Source organism: Schistocerca americana, chromosome 8 (assembly GCF_021461395.2).
Source record: "Schistocerca americana isolate TAMUIC-IGC-003095 chromosome 8, iqSchAmer2.1, whole genome shotgun sequence".
In the NCBI taxonomy this organism is placed as follows: domain Eukaryota; kingdom Metazoa; phylum Arthropoda; class Insecta; order Orthoptera; family Acrididae; genus Schistocerca; species Schistocerca americana.
The window spans coordinates 163,073,654-163,098,525 of NC_060126.1; the positions used below are offsets into that span (position 1 = coordinate 163,073,654).

The 24,872-nt window shown below is 42.7% G+C and overlaps 1 protein-coding gene across 4 annotated transcripts in view; it reads right to left on the bottom strand.

Annotated features, from left to right (window-relative positions):
• Positions 1–793: 793 nt before the first annotated feature.
• The window catches only part of LOC124544876 (vacuole membrane protein 1), an 85,717-nt gene continuing 61,638 nt past the window's right edge, over positions 794–24,872 (bottom strand). For all 4 annotated transcript variants that reach the window (XM_047123596.1, XM_047123599.1, XM_047123598.1 and 1 more), the window contains 5 exons: positions 23,339–23,529; positions 20,941–21,169; positions 19,885–19,965; positions 19,518–19,799; positions 794–1,830 (listed from right to left, as the gene is read on the bottom strand). In XM_047123596.1, the coding sequence (XP_046979552.1) occupies positions 1,684–1,830; positions 19,518–19,799; positions 19,885–19,965; positions 20,941–21,169; positions 23,339–23,529 (930 nt within the window). In that variant the 3' untranslated portion in view covers positions 794–1,683. The remainder of the gene's footprint in view (positions 1,831–19,517; positions 19,800–19,884; positions 19,966–20,940; positions 21,170–23,338; positions 23,530–24,872) is intronic.

Sequence of the window (24,872 nt, forward strand, 5' to 3'; positions counted from 1 at the left end):
CATACTGGGAACATGTTTGAATTCTGAAGAGCACTTTCTGTCTCAAAATACTACAGAAAGACATAAGAAACAAATGTGGTGAAATCTAACAGAGGTGCAAATTCAGTTGGAACTACAGATCAAACAATATAATACGTCGATTCCATAATTTGTATTTTCTCTGTTTTGTATGTAATATTTATCTTTGGGAGTAGGACTAAGTAACTCATCATAACTTACATTATTTTTCTACACTCATTCCTTGCTTACATTATACCACAGAACCAAAATAAATTTAATAGCTCCAAAAAATCTCGATTCAAAGCTTATCTGGAAGGCCTGACTGATTTTAAGGCAATATCAACACAAATTATCACCTTTTTCTATCTAGTTTATCAATGTTAATAGCATACTACACAAGAAGGAAAGTGTTATTTACACTAATTTGTGTCACTTAACATTTGCAACCTCCCATTACTATGACATAAATGAGCAGAATATAGTGAATGCAATTACCAATTTCAATAAACAGGCTCAATGAAACTGGAATAATAATTGCGCAAAAGGTTACAAGTATGGCAGTATACAGTACAACATTTAAGGAAAACCAGAACATTAAGGAAACAAGTATTACAGCCAATCTGGTAATGTCACCAGCCAAAAATGCAGCATTCAGTTTTTCAAAAAAGTCTATAAACCTTTTATTTCAAGCAATCTCTAATTTGTGTAAGAAGTTCCTTAATTTATGTGCTAAAATTTAACATCAAACAGAACTAAAATGAGAAAAATCAAATTGGAATATGTATTTAAAAAAAAAAAAAAAAAAAAAAAAACATGAATTATTACCAAGTACAGCCTGGGCAGAAAATTTGATGGCATTTGAAATACGGAATTCATATACAAACACACAAAGAGAGACTGTTTTGAACTTGTATGATCAGTCAAAATTCAGCCACAATTCAATTAGGTAATATAAACAAAATAACATTCCATCATTTCACTTTGAGGGCCATCTTTACTAAATAACAAATGGAGCTTGACACTTCTTGTCCTCAATGTATCTACGCAGTTTCTGGTCCTATTAAGAAATATTGTCTCTATAGCTCTTACGAAATCTTACAGCTAAAATTATTCACCCAATAAGAGGAAAGTATTTAAGATACTACAAAACTATAACTTGGCTTTAAGTTACTGTATACCAAGGAAAGAAAGGTATAATAATACTGCAAAAGTGTTTTAAAATTATTATATAATGGAATGTTAAAGGGAAGTACATTTTCTTTAAATTCAATGTAAATGAATATTCTATGGAATAGGTACACAAAGGTTAAATTTGGCTTTTTATTTAAAAACCAAAATGAAAGTCAATACTCTATTACTCTCTTTCTTCATGCAAAGGACCTGTGTTCCAATTTATGCAAGTACACCGTAATATGGGCTTTAGTCAAGAAACTGTTGAGTCTGTGTGCAACATGAGGAACTGTATTCTCAGAAAAATAAAACAATCTACTTGGATCTTAACAATGACTAATTATACACATTGAGGAAGCTGAAGTCAAGTTTCATTTGCTACACACACACACACACACACACACACACACACACACACCACTTCCATCAGTATGGCAGCAGATACGTGAAATGAGATACTGCATATAATACCATACCCCATCAATAAGAAATTGCTATATTGAGTGACCACTGTCAATCAGATGCTTGTTTCCCAAGTTTTCTTCTTTTATGCAGTCGTTTGTGATAACTCTGAGCTAATGAGTTTATTATGGAAATGATAAAATACAAAACCATTGCAATAACAAATTTTTCAAATATGGATGCCAGCAAATTACTTTCCTGAAAAAGAAGAATGTCACTTAACAAAACAGCTATTACACATTAAATAATAATTACAAATAATTTTACAGCAACATATGACGAACTTCACTTTTCATAGTTGAAAATAACTGGTGACATTACTATAAAAAGATGTGACAGGAGGCTTTAAATTACAGAATTGAAACAAATAAAGTTTAGAAGAAAAAGTAGCAGTACCGATATAAGTGGAACCAATTTTTATAATGACCATTACACTGAAACTCACTCCCCCCCCCCCCCATCCTGCTCCCCCCTTTCCCACATTCACATATGCAACAGAGTTGTGTGTAAGCAAGTGCGCAGGTGTGGGACGTGTTCTGCACATTTTTGGGTTGTCACTACTGTGCTCTCTGTTCCTGACCAATAACACCAGCCTTAGCGTACTGCAGCAACTGGAAACAGCAGGTTGGGGTCACATTCACTCTTACAGAAAAATACAATGCACATTCCGTATTTGACATTACAGTCAGAGGTGGCATGATGACACTATTGGCTGGAGCATAACATGGCACACTGCTCTTGCTACAAGACACCACCCACATTCTTATGTGCATTTCCTTTTACACTTGAAACTTTTTGAATTATTGTGATGCAAATGGTGTTCTCATTTGGAGAACATTTTTTCCCCTCATGGAGAGACTGCCCCATCGCTCTCACCCACAGATGGTCAGATTGTAGGTCACACTGCAATCACTGGTTCATAAGAACTTCTGTCTACATCAAATCCACCAATGGCTGGCAATACCTCCACGTGACTGTTGTGTCACATTCAATACCAAAACTTATCTACCACTACGGCGTAGTGATCTGGAAATATCGCATGACAATCAGTCCTACCAGCATTCTGTAAGTCTCGGCTGATGCTTTTGCAGGTCAAAACTACTCTCCCCAACCTGACCAGGAAGAGCTTTACTGTGTGAAATTTAAAACTTGCCCAGTGTACAGATTGTTCCATAAAATTTGGGGAAAACTGCCAAGTGTTTGCAACTTGCTGCCATGATATTTCAGAGCAGAGTCTTCTGGCCATCTTCATGTGAATACTGACAAAAATGCATTGAGCTCATGCAGTTAAGGCCTCGCTGGCATGCATTTATGTTCTAAGTATATGTGCTGCACTGCGTACCTTTCATGGTGAGAGATTGCCACATCAATATCAAATCTAATATCTTCATACAATAAAATTGCAGAGCACCAACTATGAAGAGCATGATGTTCTTTTATGACAGGATTCCATGTAGAATTTAACTGGAAGCCACTGTCTCGATTGATAAGGGACTCAAGCAATTGAATTTCTACTGGTTCATTTATGATGGAGCTCCAAGAGTTTCACAAATAGGGCCACAATTTTTGGTTCGTTGTATTTCACCAAATGGCCAGTGGAAAAGCAATGTTCAGTACTTCTTCGCTTCCAGAAGGAAGCTGCTGATCTACAATGTGATCCTGCACAGTGCAGGTGTCTTGCCCTGTACAAGCCGCACAAGATTTGCACATTCACATGAAATCCTGTAAACACCTGCCTTGCGCAACTCTAAATCATCTTTAAACTTTAGGTCTTTATAGTATTCCGTCTATTTTCACCGAAACATTTTCAGTATATGGTAGACAAAAAGTAGTTTTGAAGGCCTCATCCTCTTGCTCTGTCGTTCATATGTCTGCAACACTTTCTGCACTTGCCAAGACAAATATCTGTTGTTCAGGAGCACAGTCTGCATATGACCCTACTCCTTTTGCAAATTATCTGTATCCAAGATGGTACACATTAGGTGGATTAAGGTCTTTAGAATGGCCATCATTTGTACCAGATGGCGGCAACCATTAGACTGTAAGTACAGGTCTGTATAAATGGGTTTTTTAAACACCAATTGCCAAGTATGCCATTGCTCTTATGTTAAACCAAGATGTCAAAAAATGGCAAGCAACCATCTTTCTGAATCCCGGTAGTAAAGTTTATTTTTTCTTGTATGGAGTTCAGATGTTGAAGGAACTCTGAAACCGTACAAACCGTAAGGCCACACTATAAAATTGTTGTCAATATGTCACAAAGTTGCTGTTGGTTTTAAAATAGCTGAGGCGAGAACTTGCCCCTCAAAATCTTCCTTAAAAAGATGGGCCGTCAAGGAAGACAAACGACTCCCCATGGTGACACTGTCAGGTTGTTAAAAAAACTCACTGTTAAACACAGAGTACATCTCATGGAGTGGTTGTGTTCAAACAACACTGTAATGTCAGCCCCAAACATGCTGTCGATGAGTCGACCAAAGGCACATTAGTAAAACACAAAACAACAAAGTTGACTAATCAGTCATTGATTCCCAGCTTAAGTGACTGAAGTCTGCTAACAAAAATCACTACACTTTCTTGTATGGTACAGACACTTGCCTACAGTAAAGGTAACGCCAGTAAAGGCACAAAATACTTTAAGAAAATCATATGTGGCTGCTGCAATATTGCTCACTACAGTGTGTAAAGGCACACCTTCTTTGTGGATCTTGTGCAGTCCGTACTGTCCAAGTGGAACTAAAGTATTTGATCTCAGTCCTTAATGACCTACTTTGGTACAGAAATGTTAGATATAAATCTGTTGTATTTTACAACGGTCTTGGAACACTATAGAACGCTGATTTTATTAACACAGACCTCCAGTGGTATGGACTTTAATAATACTGTACCCATGTCTGCTGTAAAGTTACGGAAGCTGGCCTCTCCATAGGCAACATGCTGCTCATTGGTGGTGCAGCTCTCGTCACTATGTGGCAAGACTCCCAACATATTTTCTCTGCTGCGTCTGTTAGAACACAGCGCACAGCCTCTTCGATGGAACTGACAAAAGTCCACTAGTTGTGGTGAAACAAAAGTAGGAGTAAAATTAAGACCTCCTGCCAATATGCACACAGTCACATCATCCATAGATTTCCCTACCAATCAATGCACAGCATTCTAAGGTATGGCCACGTCAAACTAGATCAATTATTTGTGGAACATGTTACTTAACATAATGTTTTTGTCAATGGCTGCTTCACTATCTGCGTCATCTGGATTCTGCCCCTAAACACACACAATTTCGCAGGTGGAGACTCTTCTTATGATATGTACCTCATTACTGCAATCCAATGGTCTTAATGTCCTATACTTTCTCATTGCCATTCTTTCTTACCTGTCAACTTTTTTAATTATCTGCTTCAACCGAACTCACTCGTATCTTCCTTTTTCTACACCTTACTTCAGACAGTTCACCTTCCCACTGTATTTTATTTCCACAGTGCCATCTAATATACCATTACACCACCACTAAGCCTCCTAGTGTGAGTGCCAGTTATCCTCACCATGCTCCCAACTGGTATGATCTTTTGAAACCCACTCCCCCTTACTGTACCTCCCTTTCCCAATCCCATGTTCCTTACATGTTTATTTCACCTACACCAACCACTATGGTTACTTGTCCCACTAAGGTAACAATCATGCAGACAACAATATGTCTGGTAGAAGTGAAGACATGAGTGTTTGCCGCTTTTTTACTACCCTTCGTTGATTACAAGTATCTTACTTAAATGTACCAAAATGCTGTGGTAAAATGGAATATGAAACCAGATTGATTGAGGTGGGTTATGAGACTAAACAACGAAGTCATTAGTGACAAAATTCAAGAGTTACTTGCATAAGACAAAGGCGCCTGCTAAAAGTGAGGAAGCTAAAAATACACACAGTACAAAGGCATAAAAGGGTAGACCAAATCTATAAACTGGAAAAACAGAGGGATAAAAGAACAGTCTTTGCAAAGGGTAGTGGCCATGGGTCCCAACCCCAAAAACACGAAGAGAGGCCCCAACCACAACACTCCTGCTCCTGCTCCAGGAATAAAACAAAACCTTATAACAGAAAATAAAGACCACTTCCATGAAGGAAACTGAAAACCAGTTCAACCATGAATTATCTGCTAATATTAAAGACAAGGAATCTGGAAGGCTATACGTATATGAAGGGCCAAAAGAGGGGGACATTCCACCAATATATGGGATACTGTCAGTGTGGCCCCACAACCACACTGTGGGAGTGGTTCATTACACAAGAGAAAACAATGAGTCAGCCTAGTATAACCGATGCATAGACGGCATATGACAGTGAACTCCTTCCACGGGAAGCGTAAGGAAGAGGGCCAAACTGCACTAGTTTCCTTGGATATGTGGAGTTTATTACTGAGACAATAGTGCACCATAAGTCATTCCACTTTTGGGCAAAGAGAGATCTCACATGTAACCACATATCTGCACTGGGAATATTGACAGGGAAGGGGGTAAGCATCTGTCTCTCTAGCCAAACAGTCAGCCACTTCATTACCTGGGATGCCCACATGACTTGGGACCAGAGAAAGACAACAGAGCAGGTGGGACGGTCAAGGGCAAAGAGAAGGTCTTAGACAGCAGAGACCAAAGAGTGATGAGAATAGCATCAGTTTATAGCCTGCAGGCTACTCGCTGAGTTGGCACATGTTAAAACACTGTGGAGGGAGGCCTGAGTGTTGGAAAAAAAAAAAAAAAAAAAAAAAAAAACAGGGCCCAGCTAATGGCTAGCATCTCTGCTACGAACACACTACATGATCACAGCAGTAAATTGTGTTCCAGTAGGAGTAGGAGACGTAAAAGCATGTTCCGTCTTGTCTATCATTTTAGAACCGTCAGTGTAAAAGATATTAGCATCCTGGAACTCTTCAAGGATGGAATGTACAAGACACCACAATATCATAGTGGCAACAGACCATAGGACCCTGGAACAGGTCAGTCCTAATCCACGGTCGAGGCACCATCTAAGGGAGGGAAGAAATACATGGGGGCACTTCCCAGTAAGCGGATATGGAGATCCGGACAGAGAGAATTGGAACATGTTCAAATTGGCAATCACACCCAAGGGTGGGTGTCAGATGGATACATCCCTTGTTTGCAAAGAGAGAGAGGTACACAGGATGGTCACGGAATTGTCTGATGCAATTGGATAAGAAAACAAGAGTTGAATTCGTCATATTTATAGAGGGGGAATCCCCGATTCTGTGAGGAGACTGTTGACGGGACTAGTGCAACAGGCACTGATAGCTAGATGCACCTCGTAATTATGAACAGGGTCATGTAGTTTCAGATTGGTTGGAGCCATTGAGCCATAAACCTGACAACCATGATCTAGTCTGGACAAAACCAGAGTGCGGTAAATATGGCGAAGAGTGGCACACTCTGGACTCCAAGATGCATGGGCCACGAGGCAGAGAGCATTAAGTTTCTGCAAGCAGGTAGTCTTCAGGTGGGAAAATGGGGCAGCCACATCAGCTTCCTATCAAAAAGGAGGCCCGAGAAACAGGACAGTACTACATCACCTTGGTGCTGGTTGCCTAAATAAGTTCTGGATCAGGTGTACTATGGGTCAATGGCAAAAATGCATAACCCGCGTTTTGGAGGGAGAAAACTGGAAGCCATGGGAATAGGCCAGGAGGCCAGTCAAATGGCACTTTGGAGCTGGCATTCAGCAGATGCTACCAAGTGGGAGCTGCATCAGATGCACAAATCATACAACGCTGGGGAATCCAGAGGGCCAACGGACGGTTCAAGCTCATTGATGGCAATAAGGGACAGTGTGATACTTAACACAGAACCCTGTGGGGTACTGTCTTCCTAGACCCAAGGGGTGCTGAGCGAAATGCCAACTCTAACTCAGAAGAGCCAGTGAGACAAAAGCTCACAGATAAAAACCAGAAGGGGGCCACCTAAAGCCCTAGTCGTGGAGGGTAACTAAAACGTGATGGTGCCAAGCCATGTCATAAGGCTTATGTAGGTCAAATACAGCAAGATGATGGCAGTTATTAAAAGCCTGTTGGATTGTTGTTTCCAATCTGAATAAATTGTCTGTAGTAGATCGTCCTTCTTGGAAGGAACACTGATACGGGAACAAAAGGCCCTGAAATTCGAGTACCCAACATAATCTCAAGCTAACCATCCTCTCAAGCAGTTTACAAAGTACATTAATCAGGCTAAATGGGCAGTAGCTGTTGAGAGATGCTGGGTTCTTCCTAGGCTTAAGGAAAGGGATAACTATACCATTTGCCACTGCGAACGGGAAGGCACCTGTGAGCCAAATGCAGTTGAAGACACTAAATAGAGATTGCCTTTAGATGACGTCAAAGTGTTGGATCATCGATGGATGGGATCTGGGCCTGGGGCCATGTCATGTGAAGAGGTAAGAGCCTGTAAGAATTCCCATACTGTGAAGAGCTCATTATAGGGTTCAGCTTGGCATGGGTTGAAACGGGAGGGGGGATCTATTCATCTCAGTGTTTCTACCAGAGAAGGTAGCAGGATAGGAAGACGACGCCGATACTGTTGCAATCTGTGTCGTGAGGTGTTCTGCAATGACCAATGGCATCAGTACACAGAGCACCTTGGATGACAAGACACTGGACAGTTGACTGTCGCTGGTGGCTCACAAGGCTATGGAGCTCGGACCGAACATGCGATGAAGAGGCATTCATCCATAGAGAGGAAACATAGCACTCCCAGCATTCCTTTTCACTCTGCTTAATAAGGTAGCGAGGCTCAGCACAGAGATGCTTAAAAGTTAGCAGGTTAGTCTGGGAATGGTGTCACTTAAATCACTGCACCGCCCGTCGGCGGTCCTGGACAATGAATGCTACGTTCTTGGTCCACCATGGTACCAGTCAACAATGAGGGGGTACTGCAAATGGGGACAGTAGTGCCAGCAGCATGAAGAGTAGTGGCAGACACACCCTGCTCAACCACATCAACGCAATTCGAGAGAGAAGTGTCGAACTGCACAACAGATGCATATAAAGGCCAATTGGCTCTGCAGGAAGCCAAACATGGGGACTGTCTGCCTGGCGGGAGCAAGTGAACAATTGAAGCACCGGGAAGTGGTCACTGTCACAAAGATCATCTTGGGGTGACCAATGTAGAGAAGCCACAAGAGCAGAGGAGGAGACTGTGAGATCAATAGCAGAAAAGTTGCCATGAGCGGTACTGGAGTGGGTATGGGAACCGCCATTGAGGATACACAAAGCAAAGTCTGTAAGAAGTTGGTTAAATATTGGTTAAATATTTATAGAGGGGGAATCCCTAATTCTGGGAGGAGACTGTTGACAGGACTACCGTATTTACTTGAATCTAAGCCGCACTCGAATCTAAGCTGCACCTGAAAAATGAGACTCGAAATGCAGGAAAAAAAAGTTTTCCCGAATCTAAGCCGCACCAGAACTTTGAGATTCGAAATTCAAGGGGAGAAAAAAGTTTTAGGCCGCACCTCCAAATCGAAACAAAGTTGGTCCATTGTAATATGAGACACAATTTAGGTCGAATGAATGACGATACAGCTACAGTAGTTTGGTTCGAGTCGTAAGCTTAGAAGTTAAGCTTTACCAGGCAGCCATTACTATGTGTCAGGCACTCCGTCTGTATTTATACGGGTATCCTTCCTTTTTCACGTGCTTCGTCTGGTTTGAATTGATTGCTATTTTTCTTTGCCCTGGTAAGTGCCGTTCTCTTTGTTATAGGTGTTTACGTCACTCTAAGCTGAAGATGCATTACTGTACTGTGTCACGCATTGTTTGTCGAATTCTGATAATGAGTGTTTACGGCCTGTCGCCGCTCGCAGCATGGCTTGCTTTTGTGCGTGCTACCGCCACTTACTACTAAAAAATAGCGAAACAATGGCAAGAGACTGCTATTTGTTGTTACTTACACTGCTGCTTTCTTTGATAATGATCAACAAGAACCAAATAATAGACTGCGTATGATAGAAGATGTTCTGAACGAGAGTTTAGCGAAAATTTTTCTCCGTTTGAAAATCTTTGCAGATGCCTCTTTAGTACATTACATTCTGCACAGGAATTAGAGTCATCTTAGATTTAAAAATCTAGTCAATTGCCTTGCTTCATTTCTGACTGCATCACTATTACACATAAGAATAATATGAATATAAACATGACATGATATGTATATTCTTCCGCATTTGAAGAATACACGGCAAAATGTTTACATTCATATTATTCTTATGGTGAAGAGAATATTGCATGTGATTCACAATTCATATAAGTTCCTATTAGCAACCATCTCTTCTCACATGTAGAAAAAATTCAGAACGTAGGGATGTTTGTCAATATGGCCAACTCTAACAGCCCTGCCAGTCGGATTTTCGTAGTACATTGAAACGCGGTAACATTCGAAGATGAAACAATACGGGATTTGTATTTACTTCGATGGATAATGTATGAAAATGCAGTGGTCAAAACTCGGGGCGCAGGAAAAAAAGCTCGTCTTCCACTTTTTTTTTTAATTTATTTACTTTTATTTATCTTTGTGCCTGCAAAGCATGCCTGTGTAGCGCTACATATATTTGACGGCAGAAGTGGCGGCACCTCCCAACATTTTTCAGAACTTCCGCTTGCACTCGATTCTAAGCCACAGGCGGTTTTTTGGATTACAAAAACCGGAAAAAAAGTGCGGCTTAGATTCGAGTAAATACGCTAGTGCGACATGCACTGATAGCCAGATGCACCACGTAATTATGAACAGGGTCAAGTAATTTCAGAGTGGAAGGAGCCATTGAGCCATAATTCTGACAACCATAATCTAGTCTGGACAAAACCAGAATGCAGTAAATATGGAGAAGAGTAGCACAGTCTGGACTCCAAGATGCATGGACCACGAGGCAGAGAGCATTAAGTTTCTGCAAGCAGGTGGTCTTCAGGTGTTAAGTTGGGGCAGCCACATCAGCTTCCTATCAAAAAGGAGCCCCGAGAAACAGGACAGTACTACATCATCTACGTGCTGGTTGCCTAAATAAAGTTCTGGATCACGCGCGCTATGGGTCGATGGCAAAAATGCATAACCCGCGTTTTGGAGGAAGAAAACTGGAAGCCATGGGAAAGGGCCAGGAGGTCAGTCAGATGGCACTCTGGAGCTGGCACTCAGCACATGCTACCAAGTGGGAGCTGCATAAGATGCAAAAATCATATAACGCTGGGGAAACCAGAGGCCCAACAGATGGTACAAGCTCATTGATGGCAATAAGGGACAGTGTGATACTTAACAGAGAACCCTGTGGGGTACCCATCGAAGTGGCACTCCCCACAGGGGATGGTATGCATTAAAGTTCCCATGGAGGAGATACGGGAGTGGGAGTTGCTGTATTAAGGCAGGCAGTTCAACGTAAGGAAGTCGCACACCTGGGAGGGAGGTAGACATTGCAAATGGTGATTGGTAGGGTTGTCTGCACTCGTACCGCTATTACTTCTAGATTGGTATGAAGGGAGATCCAGTAACTAATTATATCGGTGCAAACCAAGGTGCAGACCCCTCCAGATGCAATCTTGGGGCCAAACTACAGAGTTATCAGTCCATTTTTCCTGATGCAAGCAAGGCTCAAGGTACAAAAACACCAAAAGAACATTTGAGAAAATAAAAGAGGAAAAAGGAATGGGGAACCACACCTAAAAAGAAAACGAATGGAACAAACAAAAAACAGGGAAAACATACACCACAAGTAAAAGTAGAAGAGGTTATTAAAACCATAGAGCATATGGTCTAGGCTGGCTGATCACAATAATAAAAGAGGATGAGCCAGCCACCCTGCAACACATTAAAATTTCCACCATAAAAAGACAAGGCAAGATGAACACATGTAGGGAAAAGATGATCACCAAGATAACAAATGCAAAGGAAGTGCAACAGAGTTAAAATGGAGGGAGGGTGGCGGACTCCGAGAGAAGGCTAATGCCCACCCTTAGATGATATGATAACCCCCCTCCCCCCTTTCCCGCTCAAGAATAAAATGTGAAACAAAATCTGCTGTTGAGGCATTGTTGCCCAGCACCCGAAGGTAGGGTGCTGGGAAGGTTAAAAAGGCTGTCGCAGAGGGGCTAAAAGTGGGCAGTCCAGCAAGATGTGGACGACAGTCATATGTGAGCCACAGTGACTCTGAAGTGGGTCCTCACAACTGATGAGGTAGCCATGTGTTAGCCATATATGGCCAATGCGGAGCCGGCAGAGAACCAGAGAATCCCTGCGAGAGGCCCGCATGGAGGACTTCCACACATTCGTAGTCCCCTTAACGGCACACAGTTTGTTGTGCATACTGAGATTATGCCATTCCGTCACCCAAAGCTGAAAAACCTTGTGGCATAATAATGATTGCAGGCCAGTTACAGGGATGCCAATCTCCAGAAGTGGTTTCCTTGTAGCCTGTTTGGCCAGCCTGTTGGCACATTCATTTCCTGGGATTCCAACGTGGCCTGGGGTCCAAACAAACATCACGGAGCGACTGGTCTGTTCCAGGGCATAGATGGACTCCTGAATGGTCGCTAGCAAAGGATGGAGGGGGGGTAGCATTAGTTGATAAATTGTAGGCTACTCAAGGAGTCAGTACACAGAAGTGTATTGCTCCCTCCTACGCATATATCCCGAAGAGACCATAAGGACAAAATCAGAGAGATTAGAGCCCACACAGAGGCATACCGACAATCTTTCTTTCCACGAACAATATGAGATTGGAATAGAAGGGAGAACCGATAGAGGTACTCAAAGTACCCTGTGCCACACACCATCAAGTGGCCTGCAGAGTACGGATGTAGATGTAGATGATGAAATGACTCCCCAGGGCATGAATGGATGTGATCAAAACCACAAGATATAGCCACCAGCACCGCAGCCATTGGGAAAGGAGTGCTGTTCAATATGTCCTCCATGAATCTACATGAATCCAACATGACCATCAGCCATCAAGCAGTCAGTGTAAACCACTTCATGGTCCCGGTACTGGTCAAGAAATGGGATGAAGCAACAGCAGAGAGCTGCGGGGTTAAGTGAATCCTTAGGACCATGTGAAAGGTCCAGGCAAAGCTTCGGCCTAGGTGTACACCATGGAAGTGTATGTGAATGGACCTGGACTATAGGTGGTAAAGGCAAGGACTCCACTTCAGACAGAGGAGACTGGGTAAGAACTGCAATCGTAAGCCCTGACCTGGGCCTTCAATGCAGGAGATGAACCGCCGTGGGTGGGAAAAGGAGACGGTAATTCGGATGCTCAGGAGAACTATGAATGCGTGCAACATAACTGGCGAGCAGTTGTGCACGCCTAGCCTTCAATGGAGGGACCCTGGCCTCCACCAGGACGCTGATTGCTGGACTCGTTCTAAAAGCTACCGTTGGCAGTCAAACGCACTGGGTCGAGTAAACGCAATTCTGAGGGTGCCTCCCATAGTCAAGGCGGGATTGAACAAGGGCTCTGTGGAGCTGCAGCAGCGTAGAGCGATCTGCACCCCAGTTGGTGTTACTCAGGCAGCAGAGGGCATTGAGGTGCTGCCAGCACTTCCACTTCAGCTGATGAAGATGAGGAAGCCACGTCAATCAGGCATCGAAAACCAGTCCTAAGAATCTGTGTGTCTCCACTACAGTGAGTGGATCATCATTAATGTAAAGTTCTGTTTCCGGATGAATGGTACGATACCGACAGAAGTGCATGACACATGACTTCGGGGCTGTACACTGGTAGTTCTGTAGGTGCCGCTCAGCAACACCTGTACTGGAGGAGCAGTACAAAGTCATCTGCATACAGAGAAGGTGAGATGGACAGCCTGACAGCTGCTGCTAGACCGTTAATGGGCACTAAAAATAGAGATACACTCAATACAGAACCCTGCGGGACCCCATTCTCCTGGATATGGGGGGAACTAGGGGAGGCACCAACTTGGACTCAGAAACTACAGAGCTATAGGAAATTTTGGATAATAATCGGAGACCCCACTCACATAATGTGGCAAGGATATGATGTCACCATGTCGTGTCGTAAGCTTTTCGTAAATCACAAAAGATGGCAACCACGTGTTGGTGTCTGGAAAAGGCTGTTTAGATGGCAGACTCAAGGGAAACTAGATTATCAGTGATAGAGCGACCCTGGCAGAAACTGCCCTGGCATGGAGCCAGTAGGCCATGTGACACCAGGACCCAACACAACCACTGACTTGCCATATGTTCTACCAGCTTACAATGAACGTTGGTGAGGCTGATGGGTCGATAGCTATCCACATCAAGTGGGTATTTGCTGGGTTTGAACACTGGAATGATGGTGCTCTCTTGCCATTGCAATGGAAAGATGCCATTGCACCAGATCCGGCTGAAGATGAGGAGATGTCGCTTGTAGTCGGACGAGAGATGTTTGATCATCTGACTGTGGATCCGATCTGGCCCAGGAGCTGTGTTGGGGCAATGTGCAAGGACACTGAGGAGCTCCCACTCTGTAAATGGAGCATTATAGGGTTCACTGTGATGTTCAGTGAACGAGAGAGCTTTCCTTTCCATCTGACGTTTGAGGGTGCCAAATGCTGCGGGATAATTCTCTGACACAGAGGCTCGAGCATAGTGCTCAGCAAAATGCTTGGTAATTGCATTTGCATTGGTAGATAACACGCCTTTGATATTAATGCCAGTGACACCTGCTGGGGTCTGGCACCCACAAAGACGTCTGATCTTCGTCCAAACTTGAAAAGGTGACGTATGGTACCCAATGGTCAACACACACCTCTCCCAACACGCCTCTTTCCATCTTTTTATATGCTGGTAAATGCAGGCATGGAGCCCTTTAGAAGCTATTAGGTGTTCTAGAGGAGGGTGCAGCTTATGTCTCTGTAGAGCTCACCGACACTCTTTAGTGGCCTTGGCGATTTCCGGCGACCACCAAAGTACTGACTTTCGCTAGGGGCACCCTAAAGAACAAGGTATCGTGTTTTCTGCCACAGAAACCATCGTTCTAGTGACCACTCAACTACCATGAGCCGTGGTAAAATTTGCTGTTTTGAAGAGCGCACCGCAGGGTGTAGTGTAAAGCAGTCGCCTTCCGTTTCTGGTGGTGGCGCCGCTGTGGCAATCGCAGCGTGGTATATCCCTCTGGTGGGAAAGGGGAAAAGATGCCTGTTCACGTGCATTTAAGGGGCGCTATTAGCTCGGTAGCAGTCAGTCTAAGTCGAAGTGAGTCTGGGGTTGGTCTGTCAGTCTCGGCGAGTTGGTCAGTTGGTCAGTTGGTCAGCCGGGTCAGCGTGGGGCAGTCAGTGTGTCTGTCATCCGGAGTGCTAGTATGTTTTAGGCCACCAGTCTGCTTGAGTTTGATCAGGCAATGGACACTGGCGGTTGGATTGTTCGGTAGGTCAGTCTCTTTCTGGGGCAGGGATGTCGGGTAGCCTGAGGGCATGTTTCCTCTGCAGGGGTGGGTGCGACCAAGTGATAGCTTAGTCAATGTCGATCTGCCATCTGGAGTGCCAGGATGTCTGTCGTGCAGATCGACCTTTAAGGTTGGTTGGACCAATCGGTTGGTGGGTTGCACACTGAGACACAAGATGCCTTGTCCGTCTTGAGCGTCGGCGCATGCGAGGTTGCCACGTGGCAGCCAGTGGGCCATGCTGTGTAGCGAGTAGTGGCTTCGTGGCCGACACGGGAGCAACAGGAGTCAACCCACGACATTGGTCTGGTCGGCGTGAGCTGCGACGCCGTGAGACGGGAGATTGGTGCAGCTTCCCGTGTCCATTGAAGCGGCTGGCAGCGGACGGTTCGGGAGAGCGTTTTGGGGGTGCTGCGCTAGGTCTTTGCCAGACATCGCCGTTTATTAGGAGTTAAGTGATTACTAATATGTTGTTTCATTTACTTGTTAAATTCTACTTGTGTTCTGGGTCAGTCTCTCGTCCCCAGCTTGCTTGTCTGTCTCTAGTTCGCATTTGTTAGGCAGTTAGTGTCTGTCTGTCGGTCTGCCATACGTTAATAGCTGCTTCTGTCATGTTTGTTGGGTTGGGTGTTAACGAATTCATTCCTTGAAGTGTAACGGCCGAATTCCTGAAATATGTTTTTGTCTTGCCTATCATCTTGAGAGGCGGTATATGTGTAATGTAGAACATGTTTGTATATTTTTTGTGAGACTGCATTTCACGGGTTTTTACTTAAATGGCCATTTTAGTGTATGAAGTTGCCACCATTCCACCATAAGAGATTTTTTTTTCTTTTTTCTTCCTAAATCATATTGCACCTTCGGTGGCAAGTTAATTTTTCTAATGTTAGTGTTTTGTACCATTTACATCCCTCCTACGCGGTGCATAGTTTATGTGCTTGTGTGAGTTGTTAAAATTTTTAGTTTAAAGTAATCTGGTGTGTTGCAGATTTGCAAAAGTGTAGTCTTTCAAACGTTGTTGCGAGCAGTCATGACTACGGCCGTGTTGAAAGGGAGCGACAAGCTTCTCAGCCCGAAGGCTCATACTGTCAATATTGTTCTTTCTGCCTCTAAATAAAATTGTAACTTGATGTTTCAAGGGGGCTTTTCTGCATATAAATTTTTAATCTCTTTTGAAAAGGCTTTTATGAATAAATTTCCCATTTGTTAAAGGTGATTTCATTTTCATCAGTTACTCCCTGGCAACTACTTCCATGCTCACCTAGTGTGATTAAATGTGTTAATGTTCTTGATGAATCGCAAGTAAATAAAGCAAATTCTTCAAGAAAAGAAGTTGAAAGTAAAATCACGGTTCATACCACATCGATGGTACCTTATAGGGGGAGATTCAAAGGTGACAGCAGAGGTGAAAGCTTCCCAGTCTGCCTCATTTAAAGCCCACCTTGGTAGACGTCCGGGGGAATGGTGCTTGGGGAGTGACAGGAAGATGGGAAAGTGGTCACTACCACGTAAGTCATCATGGGCTCTCCAGTGGACAAATGGGAGAAGTCCTGGGCTGCAGAGTGATAAATCAATGGCCGAATAAGTGCCATGAGCCACACTGAAATGTGTGGGGGCCCCAGTATTTAAGAGGCAGAGGTCGAGGTCGAGTTGAGACAGGAAAGTTTCGACATCTCTACCTCGGCCAGTAAGCACAGTGTCACTCCACAATGGGTTATGGGTGTTAAAATCTCCCAAAAGTAGGAAACGTTTAGGGAGTTGATGAATCAGTGCAGCCAATGCGTTCATAGGCACTGCACCACCTGGAGGAAGATAAGTGTTGCAGACTTATTTCCCGCGTCATCCTTATCCTGACAGCCACAGCTTCAAGAGGGGTTTGAAGGGGCACAGGTTCACTGCATATTGAGTTCAGGACATAGACATAAACTCCACCTGACACTATTATGGTTACTACAGTTCTTGTAATATCCCCTACAGCCGTGGAGGGCAGGGGTCCACATTGCCGAGAACCAGGTTTCCTGGAGGGCAATGCAGAAAGCACGTGTAAAGCTTAAAAGATGCTGCAGCTCAGCCAGTAGGTGGAAAAAGCCGCAGCAATTCCACTGGAGGATGATGATATTGTGAGTCTGGGAAGGCATGAAGCATGCAAGGAGGCAGGTTACACCTCAGGATCACTTGCTGCCGCCGATCAAGTATTTGTATCCATTCCTATTGTGGATGAGTCATCAGTGAGATTCTGGCCCTCAGGGGATGCTAAGATCTGCACCTCATCCTCAGGTGCAGAACTTGTAGGGAGCGGTGGTGTTGGGGCCACTGGAGGGTCCTTTTCCTTAGCAGACTTCTTTGTTTGCTTCTCTTTATGCACTTGCTGGGAGGACTTCTCCAAAGTAGCTTCAGGCACAGAGGAAGACTGTGAAGCTCTCTGTCCAGCAGCTTTTGGCTCGCCCAAATTACCAGCACTTAAAACACCATAGGGGGAGGGACGTATGGTTTAACACCACAGTGGTACACCATCACCTTGACTTTTTCAGGAAATGAATCACCCTCAAAGGCCAAGATGAAGGGACAGTAGCAACCCTGTTGTCGTTGGGTCCCCTGTAAATGTGCCAGATGAAATGAACACCCCGCCGTTCTAGATTGATGCAGAGCTCATTGTCAGATTGCAACAGGCGGTCATAATGGAAAATAATCCCCTGGACCATGTTGAGGATTTTATGGGGTGTGGTGGAAACAGGAATATCACCCAATCGGTCACAAGAGAGTACCGCCCTGGATTGGGCTGGGGATGCTGTCTGAATCAAGTCTGTACCACTTCTCATCTTGGACAGCACTGTCACTTCCCCAAACTTATCCTCAACATGTTCAACAATAACTTGAGGCTTTGTAGGTAGAAAGGAGTCCCCGTCCATTCTGCTACTGACTAAATACCAAGGTGAGTATGGCTCTCGTCTTTCTGTAGCCCTATGTTCCTCACGTGGTGTAGCAAGGGAGGTAAACAATTTAGGGTCATATCTGTCACCACTGTACTCAATCTTGTCCTTCTTCGAGACTGCTGGTGCCGTATGGTCACCAGCAAGTCATTTCGTTCATCCGCCCTGATGCCTCCCATTCAGATCCGGGCCTCTCCCTACGGGTGCCACCACCCAGCCACAGCAAAGGCCCTTGGTGGCTGTCCTGATGCCCCAGAAAGACAAGCATCTACTCCTTGGCATACGTGGGGAGTTTACAGCTCAGACATCAGCAGTGCGATCCCTGTGTTGTCAGGTGGCTACCACCAAATGGGTACCTGACGGCCCCACCACAACGAACTGGCTACCGTGTTGGATATTGGGTGCAGAGAAATCCAATATTGTCATGGGGGCAAAAGAACACAGGAGAGAAAACGGAAGAAGGTGACATACCCCAGATAGTTTAATTGCAGGTGGAGATGCAAAGCCATGACAAGAGGATCAGGAGATTGAATCTAAGGGCACTATGGATAACTCGTGCACCACGTAAGGCGTCCTTCCCCATATGGCCTGCACTTCTGTAGAATTTGGAAAGTGGCAGGTCAAACCATAAAATGGGGCCTTAACTTAGGGCCAAAAAGTGAGACACTCTTAGTTGCCTCTTACGACAGGCAGGGATACCTCGGGCCTATTCTAACCCCGGACCCGCAGCCACAGATGGGAGTGGCATTGCATAGGGAGGACGTGTGACCGAACCTGAAGTGACAGAAGCAATGCATGGGAGATAGAATGGATGACTTGATGTCGCATCTGCATACCATCACCCTAACTTTCTCGGACAGAGTATCCCCCCTCAAAGGCTATGATGCATGCGCCAGTGTCTACATGACTGCCCTTAGCGCCCCTGGATATGCTGGATGAACTGAACACCACATCGTTCAGATGAGCCCTAAGTTCATCATAAAATTGGAGGAGGAAGTCCCTATGGAAAATTACATCCTGTGTCATATCAGTAAGACTTGTGAGGAGCAATATTCACTGGAATGTCTCCTGAATGGTTGCAGGTGTGGAGGAAGGCAAACTGGATGGCAGAAGAAGGGAGCCATATCTCATCTTGTTTAAGGGATCAACTTCACTGGACTTGTCCTTAATGTGCAAAAAGGTTGGGGACCTATGCACACCACACACATACCCACCAAAGAGTTGTTAGGCCCCTGGGAAGAGAGGGGGGGGGGGGGGGGACGAAGTCATACATATGATTAGTGGCATCATTATACACATGCCTCTCAAACATACAAAGACTCAGCAGGTTACCATGGTGCTTGTCCACCAATCATTTTTTGTCACATACTGTGTTCTACATACAACATTAATACTAATTACATTATTTCTACTCATATCAACATTTGGAGCTTTCACATTTAGTTTACTAAAATTCAAACACTTGTAATGTCGAATATTGTAATTCTATAGTGAAATTGTGTTTTATGGAATTATGAGATTAAAAGATATACTCACTGATGGCAAAGGAGATCCTGATCTTCGATGTAGTTTCAGTTTCTGCTTTACAAGATATTCTTTAAAGGGTTCCTGGAGTTTGGGACCGATGTAAGGAACATATGCTAACATGCTTACTGCTTTCTCCACCAGTGTTTCATTAAATGCAATTATCACAAACATCTTCTGAATGTGCATTTTTATCACAGCCTTCCCAATCAGTGTAGCACCAAAGAACGTCCAAAAAGGAACTAAGAAATGCCCACAGGTTATTCCAGCTAAGTCAAATAATGGATTTGGTATCTGAAAAGTGTAGAACAAATAAGGTTTCACAGAAATAATACCAAATAATGCAACAATAAATCTATCAATCTGTCTGAATACTTACTGATGCACATGCTAAGATCCCAAGAAATCCAACCTTCTCAACCATCCTTTCAATGAACAGCTTTGCAGCATCAAGAGTCGTCTGCAATTAAAAACATTCGTGATCACTAGAAAATGAGAGAGAGAGAGAGAGAGAGAGAGAGAGAGAGAGAGAGAGAGAGAGAGAGAGAGAGAGAGAGAGAAACTTCAGTAAAGAAAATGTATGTCATGACAGCATTAAGCATTTCACTGCTCAAATGTAAGTGCTCCAAGAGAAAACATTTGTTGTTAGCGATGTGTGCATCTACGATCATAAATTTCCAATTATTTTTTGTATGGATGCATTCTCTCTCTCTGGATGCATTTTCTCTCTCCTCAAAGTTATTCACTTAAGTCAAATGTTCAGCCACAATGAAAATATTAATTGCTACACTACCTGGACAACTTTTAGCAATAGGCTGTACCACTTCCTCTGCTAATACATCTTGTGGTTTACTGTTTAAGTTTTCTTGAACAGTAAAATTTCCTTCAAAACAAAAGCATCTGATATTTCTCCATCCATCAGGTCATCATAGTGTATCCACCAAATGACATAACTTTCAATGGCATAAGTTACGTGAGAAATATTTACGAATACAGAAAGCAAAACATTTAAAGTACTATCTGTATAGAAATGAAACCCAACTTATTTGAAAAGTGATAAGTGTTTGCTGGAACCTGAAAATTATGATTTGGGGCTGCAGAAATACAAGTATAGCAAAAGGTAATAGAGTTAGCATGTTGATTAAGTAGCAACAGTTAACGACAAACCCGAAGACAGGAAAGAAATAGGAGCAAAGTACGCGAAATTTGAAGTATGTGGTGGTTTAATGTAAAAAGCTATTTTAAACAAAAATATATGTTACTCATTTAATATCATTTTACATCACACGAAGTTACTACAAAACTTCACAATATGTGTGTGTGTTTTTTTTTTATTGTTTCAGAAAGTTGTAAACTCTGAAGAAAATTGCTGACAAGTCCATCAAAATCTGAACAGAATATAGAGTTAGTATAGAAAATGTAACAAGCACCCTACCATCCGCTGTGGATCATTCTTCTTGCGCTGCAATTCTTCAAATTCATTTAAATCATCCTCATCATCAGGATCATAGCCAGAAAGTCTAGCTGCACGTGCCATGAAGTACGGAGGCAGCTCACCTAGGGCTGTGCCCGCACCCCACATCATTGCCTCCAATCGCACCTTTGCCATGATATTCAAGATGCTGGCCTTCCACTGTTGGTCTGGGTGATCACTGCATATGATTCTGTGCAAGAATGATATTTATTTTGGTACACTCAAATAACATGTAATATTTCAGAATAATTTACATGTATTGCCTCTAAAAACACAATATTTTCTCGAGCCATTCAATCTTTCATTTACACTAGGTGATACTACACCCATTTTACATTATTGTAGTATAGTTTTACTTCAAAACATATGAATATGACAACATGTGTATATAAAATTAACTAAATGATTCTCCGCCCACTTGGAATGCTTATAACAGATTGATGAGTTCATGAGCCTGTGATTTGATGTGGCACATGGGTAACAAATATGATTACGGGATTATAATCTATTCGTAAGCAGGCAGCAAAGTGAAAAACAGATACATTAGTTTCCTGCATGCTCTGTGAATCATACGTGGTAAAACAGGCTACGATTTGAAGTGCATCAGTAGGTTCACAGGAAACAAATTTTGTGTGTGAAAATGTGGCTACAGTTTGGCCATTTACTTAACTAGACTTTAAAAAAATCTAAATCCGCAATAAAATTTGATAAATCCAACCACATAGAGATACCATGTACTCAGAAATTATTACAATTTCAATTTCTTTTTGAATCTCTCATTACCTACCAGTATCTTCAATTTACATATATAAGGCGGTCAAATATTTTTATGCTTACATACTCTGGCCCTTTCTGTGCAAGAGTAAGCTTAAATTGTGGATAACTTAAGCTATTTTTGTTCCCAGTGTTATAATTGTGAATGTTACAGTCATTTTCAAATTGTGCCCATTTCTTCACAATGAACTTCATAAGAGAATAAATGTACTGTGAGGCTGCTGATAGTAAGCTTATTCTTTTTTGAACAGTTGGCTGCATGAAGTTCAGAGAACGGAAATCAAATATTACCCTTACAGCATATTTCTTTGCAATGACTACTTTTTGTCAGAGTGTGGAACTGCCCCAGAAAATTATTTCATAGGACATCAATGAAAAAAGTATGCAATGTAAGCTAATTTTGTAACATTTTCAATGGCAAAATCAGCAATTAAGTGTTTGAGGAAGATCTAATCTGTGACTTCCGATTCTAGTTCTTATCAATATGAACACCTAGGAATTTTGAACAACTGGTTTTACACAGTCAACCTCCCACCTGCTTCTGTATGGTTATTGATGTGATGTATCTTTCCTTGTAAAGAACCGATTCTTTTAAAGTGATAGATCATTTACCAATAATCTTTTGAATGTATCATTTATAGCTCTTACTCTTGTTGCAGCACTGTTGGGTTTGATTATGATGCTTGCATTATCAGCAGAGAGCACTATTTCTGCCTGATCAGCTTAATATGGAGAATAGTTTATACAACTGTTTCAAAAATACTTTTACAAACTATGGGAACAGGTTTGTTACACTAAAAAAAGAAAAATATTCTGATAAACATATGTCCGAAAATCCTCAGTTTTTGAGTTATTAATGAAAATTGACATTCAACAGCTTTGCAGGTACAACCTGAACCCTTCACTTATCTCTGTACCCTCTGTACCCCTAGGAAGTTGTATTATCAGACAGACTTGTTTACATTTATCATTCATCTACCTTCAATGTATTCATTGCATGCATGTACTGCACATAGTGAGTTAACTGAAAGTGCCACACTCAAATGTGGCAGGACATTCATTTTGTTAGGTAATGGACACGAGGCAACATGGCTGCATCAGAAGACTGAAGACAGTAAAGTCACCTGACGTACGTCATTGGGTTTTGTAATGTTGCCAAGACAGGATCCGGAGCATCACAGACTACTGACCGAGGAAGCTTGCTGTTACACCTAATTATGAAGAGCAATTTCTATCAGCTGTCTAGAACAAGCCAGAGATCAGTTCAAGACAAATGGCATGAGGGATACTTCATAAGCAACCTGTGTATCCATATCATCTTCAATGAGCACAGGACCTTACGCTTACCAGTCATCCACATTGGGAGAACCTTTGCCAATGGTTTGCTGCACAACCTATCAATTCATTGAAACTTCCTGACAGACTGAAACTGTGTTCCGGACTGAGACTCTAACTCGAGACCTTTGCCTTTCGTGGGCAAGTGCTTTTGTACCAAGTTGAAGCAGTACTAAATACATTCTTTACATTCATATGGATGTTTTAGCCCTTCGTATTTCCTTTTCAAAATATCATTATGACTACTTACTCATCAGGATAAGGTGGCTCTGGGAAGTTCAAGCTGCCACATTCATAGGCTGCAAGGGTAACAGACGCAATGTGTGGGCCGAGGTAGAGCAGGAATGTATGCAGGCCTGTGCCAAGGCCTACAGAAGACAAGACTCCCAGCCCCACCCAGTATAGGCACCATACCATCTTTGACCGCAGCACCTGTACATACTGATGAAATCCACAATAAGCACAGAGGAAATTCAAATATAATTGCTTCACAAGGCAAAATGTTTAGCAGACCCAAAAGACACACATCAGAGTAACTGATGCCACAGTTCTGCCTTTTGGAACCATTTGAACTATTACTTCTTTCCTCAGGGAGGAGAGAGGGATACACTGAAGGAAGTTGAAAAGTAAGACCCACACACTCTAACCTTAGTATGAGAGGGACCTACCTACATGTCGTCAGTTAAAATTTAATTTCCTACCATTTACATTTTCTCTCAATTTACACCTATACATCCTCAGTACAAGTGGACCCTTCTTATCATGTCGTTAGTGTCCTGCCCTTCTTTTTGATGTTCTCCAAGCCATCTCCCCCCTCTCTCTCTCTGAGGAAGGAACTAATAGGTCCAAAAGCTAGAACTGTGTAAACATTTCACCTTCTGAAATTAAGCGATCACCAGAAATTCTGTCCATTTAAACACATAATATAAAACTAAAAGGTCAGACAGACAGCCACTATTCCATCACAAGTTACTGAAATGTCTAACTTTTCAAGATTAATTAGCTGAGGCCAATTATGCCAACCATCTACACTCACACCACGTTACGTCACCACTGAATACAATATTTAACACAGTGCTCATTTGTATTTGAATACTATCATCACAACATCCCTGCACACCAATATCTTCTTATTGCACGCATAACCAAAATATTAACTCTACATATGGTTTTACTACAAGCGGACAAATGAAAAGCTGTAATGTTTATTATCGCAAAGTGATCTAAATAATTACTGAGACATTAATTTAACAAAGCAAGCAAAATATTTTTCCCTTCCGTAAGTCCTTTGACCACATGCGTGAATACTTACCACATCCAATTACACAAATCTTGATGTAGTGGAAAATAATGTGCACGAATGTGTTTCTTTAGATAATACAATGAAAGATATGGACCTAAAGGAGAATGTTTAAACATTTTTCAGAAAAATATATGAATTAGTCCCCATATTGTTTTCAAAATGTGAAGTAGAATGAAATCAAACAATGGAGAATCCAGGATAGAATAATGACAATATTATGGAAAGGATAAATTGCTACTCACCCTATAGTATAGACACAGAGTTACAACAGGCACAACAAAAAGACTGCTAACAAACAAGCTTTTGGCCAAAAGGCCTTCTTCTAAATCAACTCTAACACACACGACCACTGTGTATGGCATCTGGCCTCGGCAGCCAAAAACTGTGGTCAAACAGAGGGTCCACCATACAGTGGGAAGACACATGCTGAAAACGCAAGCAGCAAAAGCACCTTACGGGTGGTGGGACGTACAGCTTCATG